Source organism: Vulpes lagopus, chromosome 21 (assembly GCF_018345385.1).
Source record: "Vulpes lagopus strain Blue_001 chromosome 21, ASM1834538v1, whole genome shotgun sequence".
Lineage (NCBI taxonomy): Eukaryota > Metazoa > Chordata > Mammalia > Carnivora > Canidae > Vulpes > Vulpes lagopus.
The window spans coordinates 42,486,866-42,502,980 of NC_054844.1; the positions used below are offsets into that span (position 1 = coordinate 42,486,866).

A 16,115-nucleotide genomic window follows, 5' to 3' on the forward strand; every position below is an offset into this window, starting at 1 on the left:
TTTAAAGCATGTGATAAAATTATTTTATTATAAAAATTAATGTTGGGAAAAAATTAACATTGGCAGTGATGTTTTGAAATTAATGATATTTTGATTATTCCAACTGTTTATTTTGGGTTAAATAAAGTTCCTCTAAGTAAAAGAATAACCCTTATAAGAGTAACCCATATAATTACTAGTAAATAATAAATAAAGCCTTTTTGGCATCCTCAGAAATCAAGGAATGGATTACCTTTAACAACTCGGTAAGAGATCATTTGGAATTAAAAAAAGAGAGAGAGAGATCATTTGGCAAGTTGGGTGGTTTACAGTTCTTTGCTTTCAAAAAAATTGAAAGACTACCTGATTTGATTGTCAGCCAGTAGATAAATTCTACCGATAGCTTACTATGTGATTTTGGCATATAACTTGAAAGGAGTTCAAAGATTTAAGTGACATTGCTATAACCAAATCCTTCTGTTCCAAGATACTATTTACTACTTGAATAAGGTTTCTCAGCACTTAAAATCTAATATTAGAAGGGGAAGGGAGAGGTCACTTCTTGGCCTTTTGGCTAAGATCAAGTATAGTATCTGTTCTTATCAGAGAGGGAAGGGAGAGTTGATTTTTGAGCTATGTTTGATTCTAATAATAAATAATACTATGTACAAATATTTCATCACCAAAAACACCAGTTGGAACAAAAAAACTCATTAAGAGACATATTTTAACAAAATTTTCTTTTTAAGCTTAGTAATTACTTATAAAATATATAATATATATACCTTGATCAATTTTATTAAAAAGAATTAAATATCAATCCAGGAGAATTTTTTAAAATTCTTTGAGATTCATGGCCACAGGAAAATTAAAATTTTTTAAGTATACTTTATAATTTTTATTTGAAGGAAAGTATTTAGAGGTGATCAGTAAGGGGCACCTGGGTGGCTCAGTGGTTGAGCGTCTGCTTTTGGCTCAGGTCATGATCCCAGGGTCCTGGGATCGAGTCCCACATCGGGCTCCCCACAGGGAACCTGCTTCTCCTTCTGCCTATGTCTCTCTCTCTCTCTGTGTATGTGTGTCTCTCATGAATAAATAAAAATCTTTAAAAAGAAAGGTGATCAATAAAATATAGGAAAGCATAAAAATATACATTAGCATACAGTTCTCTAGAGAATGTGGAATTGGAAGTATGAGTTGAAAGAGAAAAAAAATGAGAAATTTGTAAATGATAAATAAAAGTTATATTTTTATTTATTTTATTTTATTATTATTTTTTTAAGATTTTGTTTATTTATTCATGAGAGACACAGAGAGAGAGGCAGAGACACAGGCAGAGGGAGAAGCAGGCTCTGTGCAGGGAGCCCGATGTCTCCAGGATCATGCCCTGGGCCGTAGGCAGCGCTAAACCGCTGAGCCACCCAGGCTCCCCAAAAGTTATATTTTTAAGTGTCAGTGCTAGAGGGCATCTTGGTGGCTCATTTGGTTAACATCTGACTCCTAGTCTCAGCTAGGTCCTGATCGCAGGGTTGTTAGTCCAAGCCCCAAACTGGGCTCCACACACGGCGTGGAACCAAATAAATAGTCAGTACTGGGAATTCTATAACTTACAAATATTTAAGCTTTTGATGAAAAAATGTTGACTTTAAAATGGAGTAGGAGGGAACATCCATAATATTCAACTTCAAAAAGTACTTCAAGGCCACTGTTGGCATAGGACTCACCTCCCGGGCATGTACTCATCGAGAGAATACCAAGAGATAGAGGCCACTTAAAAATTCGCCCCTTTTTGCCAAGCATAGCATAGAATCTATCGTGGGTAAATGACAGGCCCACGTCGTGTGACCTCACAGTAATGAGAAACAGACCCAGCGATGTTTGCCTGTGGATTAGCTGCATAGAGCACAAGATCAAAGCATCATTGCATTGCCTGGGTGACCAGTCCAGTTTTTCTAGGGTTATAGCTGGTCAGAGTCGCGTCCCAAGGGTATGGGGCAAAAGAGAGTGATGAGGGGTGTTGGGTCGTTGTACACACGCACCATCCAGACGTGCCGTCAGGGAACACTGTGCTCCGATACCAGGAGTGCAAGGACGGGGCCAGGACGTGGGGGGTGAGGGTGGGGACAATGCCTGTGCTCAGGCTGCGCAGCGGGCCCGTCTCACACCTGTCTCTGTCCTTCTCTGTCTCCCTGTCCCTGCAGTCTCTGCTCAGCATCCCGGGCTCCCCGTTCCTCTCCCGCCACAACAGCAAAAGCAGCATCTTCAGCTTCCGGGGGCCCGGGCGGTTCCGCGACCCGGGCTCGGAGAACGAGTTCGCCGACGACGAGCACAGCACCGTGGAGGAGAGCGAGGGCCGCCGGGACTCGCTCTTCATCCCCATCCGGGCCCGCGAGCGCCGCAGCAGCTACAGCGGCTACAGCGGCTACAGCCAGGGCAGCCGCTCGTCGCGCATCTTCCCCAGCCTGCGGCGCAGTGTCAAGCGCAACAGCACGGTGGACTGCAACGGCGTGGTGTCCCTCATCGGTGGCCCTGGCTCCCACATCGGCGGGCGGCTCCTGCCAGAGGTGAAAATAGATAAGGCAGCTACCGATGACAGTGTAAGGAAGTACACGCACAGCCCCAGGCTAGGCATGGCAGGCTGGCCCGCGCCCTCCTCTTCTCTCCGGCCTGGCCCCACCGCCCCCCTGCTTCTGTCTCTCTTCTCCCTCCTGGTTTGGTTCTCTCTCTCTCTCTTCGGCCCTCCCTGTTTGCCCTTCCACTTTATTCCCTGCTCTGTCCCCCCCATCCCTCCTCCTTCCTTGTTTCTGTTACCCTACTCCATCAACTCTTCACTTTATTTTACCTCTTTTCCTTTCTCTCCATCTTTGCAAGTCTTTATCAGCCTACCCGTTTCCCTCTCCCCACCTGCTTTGACTGAATGCCTCTGGCCAGTGGATCCTGCCCGGATGGAATGAGAATGGCATCCTGCCACCACCAGTGACCAAGTCTGAGCCGGTTTGGAAACTGTCATTGCTTCTGTCCCTCCCACATCCTCTCCTTATAGGGAAACAGCCTGGAATTTAAAGCTCTTATCCTTCTATTCAAACAAGCAGACAGACAGACAGACAGACAATACAGCTCAGAATGATTTTCCATGTCTCCTCTGTAAGAATGAGATGTGATTTTTCCAAAGAGGAACGTGGGTGCATGGTCCTGCGGGCAGGGAGGTTGTACATCAGAGAGAGCCAGGCAAGGAGAGGTTAGGGAAGCCAGTGCAGAACTGGAGCTAGACATTCAAAAGGGATTGAAATGGAAATAAATCAAAGGAGGGAAAAGTGGGAGGTTGGGGCAAGAACACATGGTGTATGGGGGAGGAAGGAAAAGGGAAGCAAAAGATGAATTTTAAATGTAATCAAATGTCAGGCTCTGGAGGAGCTGCATATAATAGCTTCGTAAAATCTCTCGTCTAGGGGTTTGAAGATTGGCTCCCCTCCTTGGGAAAAGCCATCTCTTAACATTTCTTTAAATTCTAAGCTGTTGATACCTTTTTTCTAGTTTCAAATTCTTATAACCTCAGTGATCCTAATCCTCCGTACCTCTAACTCCTTAACTTCCCTCAGCCCTTCCTTAGCTGGCGTAAGCTCCTTGAGATAGCATGCCAGTCCGTTTCGTTCTAACACTTCAGTTTCCTCTAACACAGCACGAAGACAGCCAGTCCTTTAATTAGCATGATGCATGTGTGGAGGGAAACTGGACAGTCAAGGATGGAATTATTCACAATGATCTGTTTTTAACATTTCAGGATAGTTGTTGACTATATAGATACAAATTCAAAAGGCAGTTAGGATGTGTCTGATGTCTTGTCTCTCCTGCCTTTTTATTTAATAGCAAAATACCCTCCCCCACACACGTCTGTTTAGCTCTTTACAAGCTACAAATTATTTTTACATTCATTATTTAATTTGCTCTGAATAAAAATTCTGTGAGGCTGATTAAGTGGAGATCATTATCCCTGTTTTTGGATGGGGAAGTAGGCTCAGAGACTTTGGGCTCCTTTAGGCCACACAGCTCATTTTTAATAGAGCCAAAGCTTTAGGGAAAACTCAGTCTTCTCTTTCTCAATTTTAATGTTTTCTCTGTTTAATCACATGGCTATTTTTCTTCTGGAAAACTGTTTATTTAATATCTACTAAAATAGGAATGATAATAATAAAGTGGTTCCAAAATCCTCCTAAAACTAGACTGTTGGCCAAAATAAATGTTATGGATGATCATCTTTACTTTAAGTATAATTTTTGATTGTCCCTGATTCTATATCTAGAGGTAAATCTTTAGACTCCATAATTAGACAGTTATATTCTCTGAAACAAACAAGAGATGATTATCATCAGAGAATGAGGGGCAGGTCAGCATGAGCAGTACAGTTTGGGCAACTCAAATGTTAAGAGACTTAAATTCTGATATCCTGGACAGTTTTTTAAATACGTAAGCCAAATAATACATCTTGCTTTTTCTTTGGAAAAAAAAAAATATATATATATAAGGAAAGGTAGCCAGGAAGGTGGAGACTGAACTTCAGCTGAAGGCAGATGAGCACGTTTGGGGGTTTTGTTTTTGGGTTTTTTTGCAGCTTCTGTTATAATGTGTGGGGGAAAAAATTTGAGAGGCAGTTGAGCAGATGGCTATGGAAATTAGTCTGTCTGCAACCGCCTTACATCGTAGCCTACAGAGTGCTACCTTTGGGTTTGGGGGGGCCTACACACTCAACACCCTCTAAGCGCTCAAGACACTCTTTGCAGTGGTCCCAAGTGATGATGGTGACAGATTTGAGGATTCCCAAGGCCAGGAGGGCAGATCCCAGCATGACAGGAAATGAGGTAGGCAGGACTATTTCATTCCCAAAGGCTTCATAACTAGGAAAAGCTATTTCATTAGAAGCCATAAAGAAGCACTTCCTAGCTGCTAATGGTGTGGCCGTATACATAAGTTCTATTAATACGCCAAAAGACAAAACAAAACAAACCCAGCCTGCATAGAGTTAGTGTGTATCAGATCTATAGAAAGACAAACTACTGACTAGAATTTAACAGTAATTGTTGCCTTTGGGAGGAGAAATTACAGGTGACTTTTTTTTCTTCCTTACACTTTCCTGCTGTTTACAGTTTTCTACAGTGGACATAATAATTATAGTCACCATATAGTGGGTTCTTGCTCTAGTTATGCTAAGCACTCTATATGCATGATCTCATTTAATTTCTTATAACCATTGTGTTCAGTAAGTGGTTTTGTCCTATTAACAGGTGAAGTTCAGAGCTTTAATGACTTGTAGCGATGGAGTCTTCCTGATGTCCAAGAGACCTTCCTGGCTGCTTGAATACTAGCTTCTCTGGGAAGTGGGAAAAACATTTATCATTTGTCTTAGAAAGATACAATTGATTTACTCATGTTATATGAAGCCCAGGCCAGAGGAGCAACAAATACCTCTTTAGGCTAGAATATAGCGCGATTCTTACTGTCAAAATATTTGGGATTCGTCTCCAGCCATGGATTAACTCCCCTTTGCCTGAACCACTAGAGTGCTTCCGTAGTGTGCTCATGCTCTGTGGAGTTGTATAGGAGCTGCTGAGGCCCACAGGCTGGTCTCATCAGTATTGATTCTTAGGCTATGCCACACCTGTATTTTTTCCTGAGACTTACATTAAAAAATACAATATTCTCGGAGCACCTGGGTGGCTCAGTGGGTGAAGCCTCTAACTCTTTTTTTTTTTTTAAGATTTTATTTATTTATTCATAGACACAGAGAGAGAGGCAGAGACACAGGCAGAGGGAGAAGCAGGCTCCATGAAGGGAGCCCGATGTGGGACTCGATCCCGGGTCTTCAGGATCACACCCCAGGCTGCAGGCGGCGCCAAACTGCTGCACCACCAGGGCTCCCCAAGCCTGTGACTCTTGATTTGGGCCCAGGTCATGATCTCTAGCCCCACGTTGGGGCTCCATGCTCAGCAGGAAGTCTGCTTCTCTCCTTCTCCCTCTGTGCTTCTCCCTGCTTGTGCTTGTTCTCCCTCTCAAAAAAAAAAAAAAAAAAAAGGAAAAGAAAAACATAAAATACTCCTCTCTGTGGTAAAAAAGATGTTGAGACATGTAAAGTTTCATCAGAAAGTATTTCATCTGTTTGTTAATTATTGGGCTATGACCGGTGATTGTTTTTCTATAGTTTGGGAATATTTGCTTTTGCTTTTTGCTGAAACAGAGGACAAGGGGACTTTTCCCATGTCTTCATCTCTAAGCTGGAGCAGTATGTGAGAATCTCACCACTCATAGAGAAAGCAGGTGCTGCTGACAACCCAGAAATCACAAGTAACTCAGAAAGCATGTTGTGCTAGCTTGCAGATACACAAGCATTATCTCCTTGAATGCCCACAGCCAACAGACACTACGTTCATGTGCATTTCACTGCAGAGGAACCCGAGCCTTAGAGAAATGAAGCAACTTGTCCAACACCCCACAGTAAGGGAAGGGGCTCAGGCAGTGTGACTCCAGAGCACTGGCCTGTAAGCAGTGCGCGCACCAACCCTGAAGCCTAAGTTCTTCAGTTTACTTACTGATGTCATCCTGAGAAATAAACGTAACCTCTCTAAGCCCATTTCCTTATCTGTAAAAAAGAAATAAAAAGACTGATGCTATAGGGCTATTTTAAAGATCAAATATAATAACATTTATAAACCATGAAACATATTACTTGGCCCATTCTTGGTGTTCAGAAAGCCAATTTCCATTTATTGCCCTATATATTTTTGACCTTTTTAGCCCTGAGAAGTAGACATTAGGATTTCTCCTGAATTACTTGACTTGGAGAGGTTTGGATTCCTTCTAAAATCCTAAAGAACCTTCACCTAAGAAGAAGAAATTATTGTACAATTATTTTAAAGCAGATTAACTACAAAAATTTGAGAAAAGCTTGAACAGGAGATAAATGGCTAGGTTCTAAAGCTACTTCTAAAATGCTCTAAATTTTAGTTCCAAGGAAGGTCATGCCTGATAAATTTCCATTAGTACATCTCTATGGAAAAAGCAGTGTAGTTGAGCTTCCTTGGGCAGATCTATAGAAACATGGGCAGAATCTGCCATCTGTAGGTGTTGTAGGATATCTCTTTGTGAAAGACAGCTACAATTAAGGAGGTTGGAAGTCTGTGCTAAATGTCCTAATAAACTTTGCATTTGGGTTGAGAGAAACGGGACAAATTTGTACTGAGTTTAACTTTCAAAAAATGTAATTAAGGTTCTCTGTGGCTTCCTCTGTTACTGATAGTTTTACGTGAAAGTTCCTTAGAGGCTGAATTCTAAAAAGGCAGAAGCTCCTGCCTTTAAAACTTCACTAATTCTCCTCTTTCCTCCCCAACAAAGTACAACAAAACAAAAGAAGTAAACACCTCCACTTACAGGACTGAGAAATGACCTAAAGAAATAGGGAAGGGGAAGGGAAAGAGTATGGTCCTTGAGTCTCAGCATGGTTGAAGGAGAAGCTCTCTCCCTCCCTCCCAGATGAGAAGAATTGAGCAGCTGAGCCAATAGCAGAGACACACAAGCAGATTCTGAGGGAAGGGTGCCTCTGGAGCTGCTGTACATGGGAGAGTCTCCTCCAGCTTTTCTTCCCTCCAGTTGGCTCGAATCTGACACAAGAAACAACAGCCACCAACGCTGATGGGGAATGTGAAATGGTGCGGCCACTTTGGAGAACATTGGCAGTTCCTCAGAAAATCAAACACAAGACTTAACCATATGATCCAGCAGTTCTACTCCTAGGTAGAACTGAAAACAGGTGTTCACACAAAAACTTGTACATGAATATTCGTAAAATCATTATCCATAATAGCCAAAAAGTAAAAACTACCCAAGTGCCCATCAACTGAGGGATGGGTAAATAAAATATGACACATCCATATTATGTCATATTATTCAGCCATAAAAGGGAATGAGATATTGATAGGTGCTACAGCATAAATGAACTTTGAAAGCATTATGCTCAGTGAAAGAAGCCAGGCACAAAGGCCACATAATATATGCTTCCATTTATATGAAATTCCCAAAAGAGGCAAATCTATGGAGACAGGAAGCAGATTATTGGTTGCAAGAGGTTGGGGAGAGGTGTGGGTTGGGAATGGCTACTAACAGGGACTGTGTTTTTCTTTGGTATGACGGAAATGCACTGGAATACATTGTAAATATACTAAAAACCACTGAGCTGCACATCTTGAAACAGTTAAAATGGTGAATTTTATGTTGTGTTGTCCTTTTATGTCAGTGTTGTCAAAGTTGAAAAAGAAACAATAGCCTGGACTTTCAGTGCCAGCTTTCAAAACCTCACTGAGGAAAGAAGGATTTCACGAACTACCCATCCATCTTGGATTCCTGTATACCCTGGTTTTAACAGATTCGACTTTCCCAGTATAGGTCTGTTTTTCTCTAGATTCTATCTAAGCCCCCAGTTAGTGCTTAACACTTTTAAGTAATGTTCTTCATAGGCAGTTTTAGTTTATATCATCTTAGGTGGTTAACAGTGATGAATATATGTTTGCTCCCTATCTCTCTGTTAATCAGTCAGATCTGATGAATACTGAGTGACTCCATGTTCAGACAATGACCAGGCCATATATTAAAAAAAAAAATAAGACTTTCACCACCAACCTACCCAAGAAACCAACCCCCTTATCAATGATCAATGACCCAGGCAGCCAGCCTGCAGTAAGTCAGACTTGGAGAGAGCCAGATTGCTATCTTTAGTGACAATCCAGTAAGCTAACTTCTATAACAGTCAGCTCCAAATGGTCAGGACTTGATTAATGCCTGACAGTTTCCCTAATTTTTGTTTTTGCCTTCAGCTTAGGACCCACCAGAGAAAGCCAAATCAATCACCTAGTATGCCCGGCTTCTAGTTAGCCCACCTACAGCTTCTAAGTGCCAGCAACCTTGACATCAAGGCACACTGGAAGCCTTCCCTTTTTTGCACTATAAAGCTTTCCCATTCTACCTGCCTTTGAGCCTCTGGCAAAACACATGTGATGGTGGCTGACTCCCTACATCAAGCTCAGAATAAATAGCTTTTGCTTTTCCCACTTGATAGATCTTCTTTTATTTCTACGCTACAGATAACATACATATTACATACACACTCCATATTCTTTCTCAAAGGAATTCTGCTGCATAATCGGTATTGCAGTAGTACATTGGGTAACCCTCAGCCAGGAGTTACCAAAGATGTGGGTCTAGAGGTGGTGGAGCAAGAGCTGTCCAACCACCTGTGAGTCGTCCCCTCAACCCCTTTGTACCATAAGACTCTCAGAAAGTACCCTTTCCTACTCAATCCCCTCACCTCTCTGAGCAACTTCTTCTGTCATGTATTACCATAGATTCGTTTTCTTTCATTTTTAAGGACTCATACAATGTGTATTTATTTGGCTTCTTTCACTCAACAAGATGTTTTTGAGATACATTCATACTGTCAGTACTTCATTCCTGTTATTGATGAGTATTGATAAGGTAATTCATTGTATAAATACACTCCAGTGTGTGAATCCACTTTCCTGTTGATGGACATTCAGATTGTTTCCAGTTTTCATTGGTATGAGTAAGCTTGCCAAGAGCGTTCTTGTACAACTCTCTTAATACTCCTGCCAACAGTGTGGTAGAGTTCCAGTTGCTCCACATCCTAGCCAACATTTGGTGATGTTAGTCTTTGATTTTAGCATTTTAGTGGGCATAGACTATATCTTACTGTGCTTTTAATTTGCATTTCCGTGCTAATTAATGATGGTGAGCGTCTTTTCATGTGCCTGTTGGCTTCTCATAGATCTTTTATTAGTTGCTTACTTAAATTTTTCGCCCATTATTTTTTTTAAGATTTTATTTATTTGACAGAGAGCGAGAGAGCACAAGCAGGGGGAGCAGCAGGCAGAGGGAGAGGGAGAAGCAGGCTCCCCACTCAGGAGGGAGCCTGATAGGGGGCTTGATCCCAGGACCCCAGGATCATGACCTGAGCCAAAGACATGCTTAATGTACTGAGCCACCCAGGCACCCCTCTTTTGCTCATTATTTGTTTTTTATATATTATGGATATAAGTCATTTCTCAGATACATAAATTTTTAATTTTGATAAAATCTAATGTATCTTTTTTCCTATTGGATGTTTTTTGCATCTTGTCCAAGTAATCTTTGCCATTACCCAAAATTATGAAGTTATTTTCCTTCTATAGATTTTACAGTTCTGGGTTGTACATTCAAGTCTTTGAGCTCAATTTTTGTGTATGAAATTAGATGGGAGTTGACTTAGATGAATATGTAGTTTTTCAGTACCATTTGTTAAAAAGACTAACTTTCTCTATTGAATTGACTTGGCACCTTGATCAAAGATCAGTTGATGTATATGTGTGGGTCTATTTCTAGATTCTGTTCTGTTGCCTTGATTGGTTTGTCTATGCTTATTCAATACTACATTTACTTAATTACTATAACTTTATTGTCTTGGAATGAGATAGCATAAGCCCTCCAAACAAACAAACAAAAAAAAACATTTTAAAGATTATTAAAGAATCTAAGAGATTATTGTGCTATTTGGGTATTTTTTTAAAACGTTATTTTCAGGGATCCCTGGGTGGCTCAGTGGTTTAGCACCTGCCTTCGGTCCAGTGTGTGATCCTGGAGTCCCGGGATCGAGTCCCGCATTGGGCTCCCTGCGTGGAGCCTGCTTCTCCCTCTGCCTGTGTCTCTGCCTCTCTCTCTCCCTCTCTCTCTGTCTCTCATGAATAAATAAATAAAATCTTTAAAAAAATAAATAAAAGGTGATTTTCCTATTCTAGATCCTTGGCGTGTCCCTGTATATTTTAGAATCATTTTTTTGGTCAGTTTCTTCAGAAAAGTGTAGAATTTTTATAGTGATTGCACTGAATCTATAGGTCAATTGGGAATAGTAGACATCTTAATTATATTGAATTTTTCAATCTGTGAATGTAGTTTTCATTTATTAAAGTCTTCTCAAGTTTCTCTCAGCAAAGTTGTATAGATTGCAGTGGTGGTCTTGCCCATATTTCATTAGATTTATTCCTTGGTATTTGTATTTTTTTGATACTGTTGTAAAAGGCATAATTTTAAATTTTTTATTTTCAAGTATTTATTGTTGCCAGAACATAGAAATATAGTTGATTTTTGTATATCGACCTTGTATCTCATGACCTTGATAAAATAACATTTTGGTTCCAATAGGTCCTTTTTGGTAAATTCCATAGAGTTTTCTACCTGCATGATAATATTTTCTGTGAATAACAGCAACTACACCTTTATGCCTTTTGTTTATTTTTCTTGCTTTATTGCACTAGCTAGGACTTCAGATACAAAATTGCACAGAAAGGGGCACCTGGGTGGCTCATTCAGTTAAGTGTCTGCCTTTGGCTCAGGGTATGACCCCAGGGTGCTGGGATCGAGTGTGCATTGGGCTCCTTGCTCAGCAGGGAGCCTACTTCTCCTCACTCTGCCACTCCTCCTGCTTGTGCTCTCTCTGTCAAACAAATAAAATCATTTTTAAAATTGCATAGAAATGATGAAAGCAGACATTCTTCCTTGTTTCCATTTTTAGAGGAAGATTTTATGTTTCACCAAGAAGTATAATGTTAGCTGTAGGTTTTCATAGATGTTCTTTATCAGATTGAAGTTGCTACATTCTATTCCTGGCTTGCTAAGAAATTTTATTATGCAGAGGTGTTGAATTTTATTAAATGTTCTTTTTCTGCATCTGTGAGATAATTAGATGATTTTTCTCCTTTATCCTGTTAAAGTGATGAATGACATTGACTTTTTTCCTAATGTGAAACTAGCTTTCCTGATATAAACCCTGTTTGTCATGATGTATTATCTTTGTCTATATCACTAGGTTCTATTTGTTCATGTTTTGTTAAGAATTTCACATCACTGTTCATGAGGGATACTGGTCTCTGATTTTCTTTTCTTGTGGTGTTTTTGGCAGATTTAGTATCAGGTTATGCTAACTTTATAAAACAAGTTGAAAAGTATTCCCTTATACTCTACTTTCTGAAGGAAGTGGTATTAGTATTGGTATTATATCTTCTGTAAATGTTTGGTAGAATTCACTTGTAGAGTCATCTGGACCTAGAGTTCTCTTTATTGTAAGCTTTTTTAATTACAGTTTCTAATGTGGGTTATTTAGATTTTCTATTTCTTCTTCTATCGGTTTTGATAAGTTGTGTTTTGATAAGTTTGTCCATTTCATACAAAGTGAAATGACATGAAGTTGCTTACAATATATTCTTTTTTTTTTAAAGGTTAGACTACTTAGATTTTTGGATTTGTTATTCTACTGTATCTTATCATACTCTGACTAATATAAATATTGTACAGAAGGTTTCCAACTTATGATGGTTCAACTTACAATTACAGTGTATTCTTATTACCCTATATTAATGCCTGTAGAATTGGTAGTAATGTCCCCATTCCTTTTTCTGAAAATGACCGTTTGTGTTTTCTCTCTTTTTTCTTGATCAGTCTTGCTAGGGAATTATGAATTTTCTTAATCTGTTTTTAAAAAACATTTGCCCTTTTTGATTGTTGTTTGATTCATTAATCTCCATTCTTATTTTTATTCTTTCCTTTCATCTACTTACCCACAGTTTAATTGGATCTTTTTCTTAATTTCTTAACATGAAAGCTTAGAGCATTGATTTCATATCTTTTTTAGATTCTATTATAAGCATTTAACACTGTAAAATTTTCTCAAACCATTGTGTTAGCCGCATTCTATAAACCTATACTATAAATAATGTATTGTTTTCATTATCCTCAAAGTATTTTCTAATTTCTTTTGTGATTTCGTCTTTGATCCATGGATTTTTAGAAGTCTGTTGTTGACTTTACAAATTTAAAGGGATTTTTCTGAGTATCTCACTGTTACCACAAGACTTTTCAATGGAATCAGTTATTTGGATCTGTGGTAAACTGTTCTTGCCCAGGTGACATGATGACTTTCCCTTTTTACCCTCTGAAATTCCCTAAGTATGGTCTTTGAAATTTCTTTTTCTTGGTGTCTTCTTTCATTTCTTTCTTTTTTGAAACTGAAGATATGTTCTACAACATGCCTTATGTATGGAACAAATTTCAACATGATAGAAGTTATCTCCACATATATCTGCTATGGCTTGTTTTCAGTTTACATAGAAAGATATAAATAATAATTGTTCCATCTTACTATTAAGTTTGGGATAAACTTTTCTTTATGTGAATTTTTAAAATCCAAGCTAAAAATTATTTTAGCCTTCAAATAGATACCACTAAATAATAATCTAATGATTTGACTAGGTCCTTTAGACAGCATTTCTATTAACTTTGTTTAAGGTTAATGTTATTAAAGTCTGAAGAATTTATGTCTTATTACATCCAGCAAGTCCAGAAAAACAATAAGATATACTTTGAACCGAAGCAGTTTTAAATGCAGTTTCGTCCTTTCTTGACAAATCAGCCAGTCCATCAGATCTTACAGTACCTTGGGAGTCAGCATTATGAAAATTATCTGCCTTGTACTGTAGATTTGCAGAGGGCAGCTTAGTAAAAATCTAGAATGAATAAACTCCAGAAACAAGAGTGTCCACTGTATGGGGCCTTTCTGGGTTCCTTTTTAGATGATTGTCATTTTTAAAATAGAGTAGTTTAATCTGATTTAGTAGGTGTCACGACTATCAGGCTAGGAATTGCAGCAAAAAGTGGTTTATCAAAGAAATATATCTTACTATTAAATAAAAAAAGAAATATATCTTATTATTACCTGAGGTACTGGTCAACACATTATCATTACATATACAGGTGTTTGTATAGTTATGCAGCCAGAAATTCCCAAGGAAATCACCTCTTTTTCTTTTCCATTCTTCTGTAGCTCTGCCACAAAACAAAACCAAACCCTAAGGTAAACCAGATGTCTGAGTCAGTAAAACAGTTTGATCAAACACTGTAACAAGATAAATTATAATCTGCCAGAAACTTTCTTCTGTACTGTTGTTAAAACCTAATCATATCTAAGGGCAGAAAGGCTTTCTGATGTAGCTCTCTAGAGAAATTATTTTCTTTTCAAAACAGCTGATCAGATGTACTTCTCTAGCTTCACGCAAACACATATCTTCCCTGTTCTCTGAGAGGTGGTGACTGTCTCTACCCTCTTACCTTCACAATGCAAGGGACAGTCAACATTACATGATAAAATATTATAGTGGATGGCATGGCTACTAGAAAGCTAGCTTTTAAGCCACTACGTTAAGGCTGATCTAATGTAGTATATTCAGGTTAGCACAGAGAGGACAAGCAAGGGGACGTTCAGGAGCACTGTGCTATAATCTCCCATACTGGTAGTGCCCACAGTGGAGTATGTAAAAAAGTATTTTGTATAACAGTCTGATGGTGTTTTCTGCTCATTTTGTTTGATTGGGAATTTGAACATTTGCAGGCTAACTTATAACGTAAAATTTTATAAGGGCAAGATAAAAATATATAGTGCTGTATATGTAATTAAAATAGGGAAACCCTTACCATACTTCTTGACAGTGGCTTGGAGGAGTGGCTTGGAGAATTGGGGTAGAACTTCAACTTGTTAACATTCAGTTGGGCCCAGGTTTGACATTTGGAAGTGACAGCTTGAGAGAGTGATGGTGCCTCCAACCCATGGAGGAAACAATGTCTACATTACTCAGTATTGAACAGAGGTGAATTTGACTTATTTTACTGTGTGGTCCAATTCTAGCCAGATGCTGTGGATATGAGACTGAGACAGGAAAACTCAGGTTCTACTTTGGACGGCATTGCCCCTGGAGATCTGGTCTTTCTACTCCGTGCTAGGAATTGACTAGATGAGGTGTTTGGGACCCAGCCAGATTCTTTGGTTCAGTGTAAATTTGTACAAACTTAACCTGTCTTGTCTATGTAGAGCTATGTAGAGCTAATATGGTCTATATTCTAGGCTCATCTTGCTTTCTTTGGAGATAGATTCAGTGACTGGGTTTTCTTTCATGAGATTCTGATTGAATCTTGTGCATCTATGTAGATTTGTACAAACTTAACATGTCTTGTCTATGTAGAGCTAAGGATGATACATGGTCATGTTCCCTTGTACATCTTGAGGTTAATTAGGATTGTAGGATCAAAGTAAAAAGATGTCGTGAAGAGCATATGTTTCTTCTGCTCACACTCTGGACTATCTGTCCAGTAAGGCCCTGCTTTAACATTTGTAAGACTTTACTCACCTGATTTGCTATCTTTTTCAGGCTACAACTGAGGTGGAAATTAAGAAGAAAGGCCCTGGATCTCTCTTAGTTTCCATGGACCAACTGGCCTCATATGGGCGGAAGGACAGAATCAACAGTATATTGAGTGTTGTTACAAACACACTAGTAGAAGGTATGTGCCCTTGATTTCAGTCAAAGCCGCCAAGATATCAATATGTAGTGTGCATGATAAATATAATCCCTGTCAATTGGCCTGATTTTTTCAAAAAGAATCCAGCATTCCAAATCTGCATGCAGAGAATCAAATAAGGATTTCAGAGCTGCTGCCAGCATCATACACAGGTAGGTAAGAAATATGAAGGAATGATAGTCAAGAGTGAGCTAGAAGATCTCAAGAAGACCATAGTGGTCCTGAGGAGCCAGTGGGGTGACGTGAGGCATAAACAATGTAGACAGAAGAACTGTGAAGATATGAAATGGTGGAATCCCCCTCGTGCCCTCTGCCCCAAAACATACCTTCTTCCTCTTTTCCTTTTTAGCTACTACAACCCTTTTGGTTTTCCCTGAAGGACTAATGTACTGTGCATTTTGATTACACCCAATTCTGTCTCTCATCAAACACCCCCACATATCCACAAATATATTTGATGTGTGAATAGGTAAGCTGAAACCCCTCTTACTTCGGCACTCTGTGCCACAGGGAAAGAGCAGCCACTGTTGAATCATAGTGTATCTGCAGTAATGTTGCTGTCAGTGCCTGAACTTGGTATTGAGTGGCTCTTCCACGACACAGTGCTGCACACTGAGGAATATCAGGATTTTCCGTGACACCACCGTCCCCCAGCAAGTGTAAGCTCTCTGTCCAATTATGGTCTATACTCCAGGCTC

General features: G+C 39.6%; 1 protein-coding gene and 1 pseudogene across 4 annotated transcripts in view; both read left to right on the forward strand.

Annotated features, from left to right (window-relative positions):
* Nucleotides 1–16,115, forward strand: part of SCN8A (sodium voltage-gated channel alpha subunit 8) — a 122,716-nt gene that overhangs the window by 56,217 nt on the left and 50,384 nt on the right. For all 4 annotated transcript variants that reach the window (XM_041736333.1, XM_041736335.1, XM_041736331.1 and 1 more), the window contains exons 12-13: nt 2,181–2,543; nt 15,267–15,399. In XM_041736333.1, coding sequence (XP_041592267.1) covers nt 2,181–2,543; nt 15,267–15,399 — 496 coding nt within the window. The remainder of the gene's footprint in view (nt 1–2,180; nt 2,544–15,266; nt 15,400–16,115) is intronic.
* LOC121480423 lies at nt 534–656 on the forward strand (annotated as a pseudogene).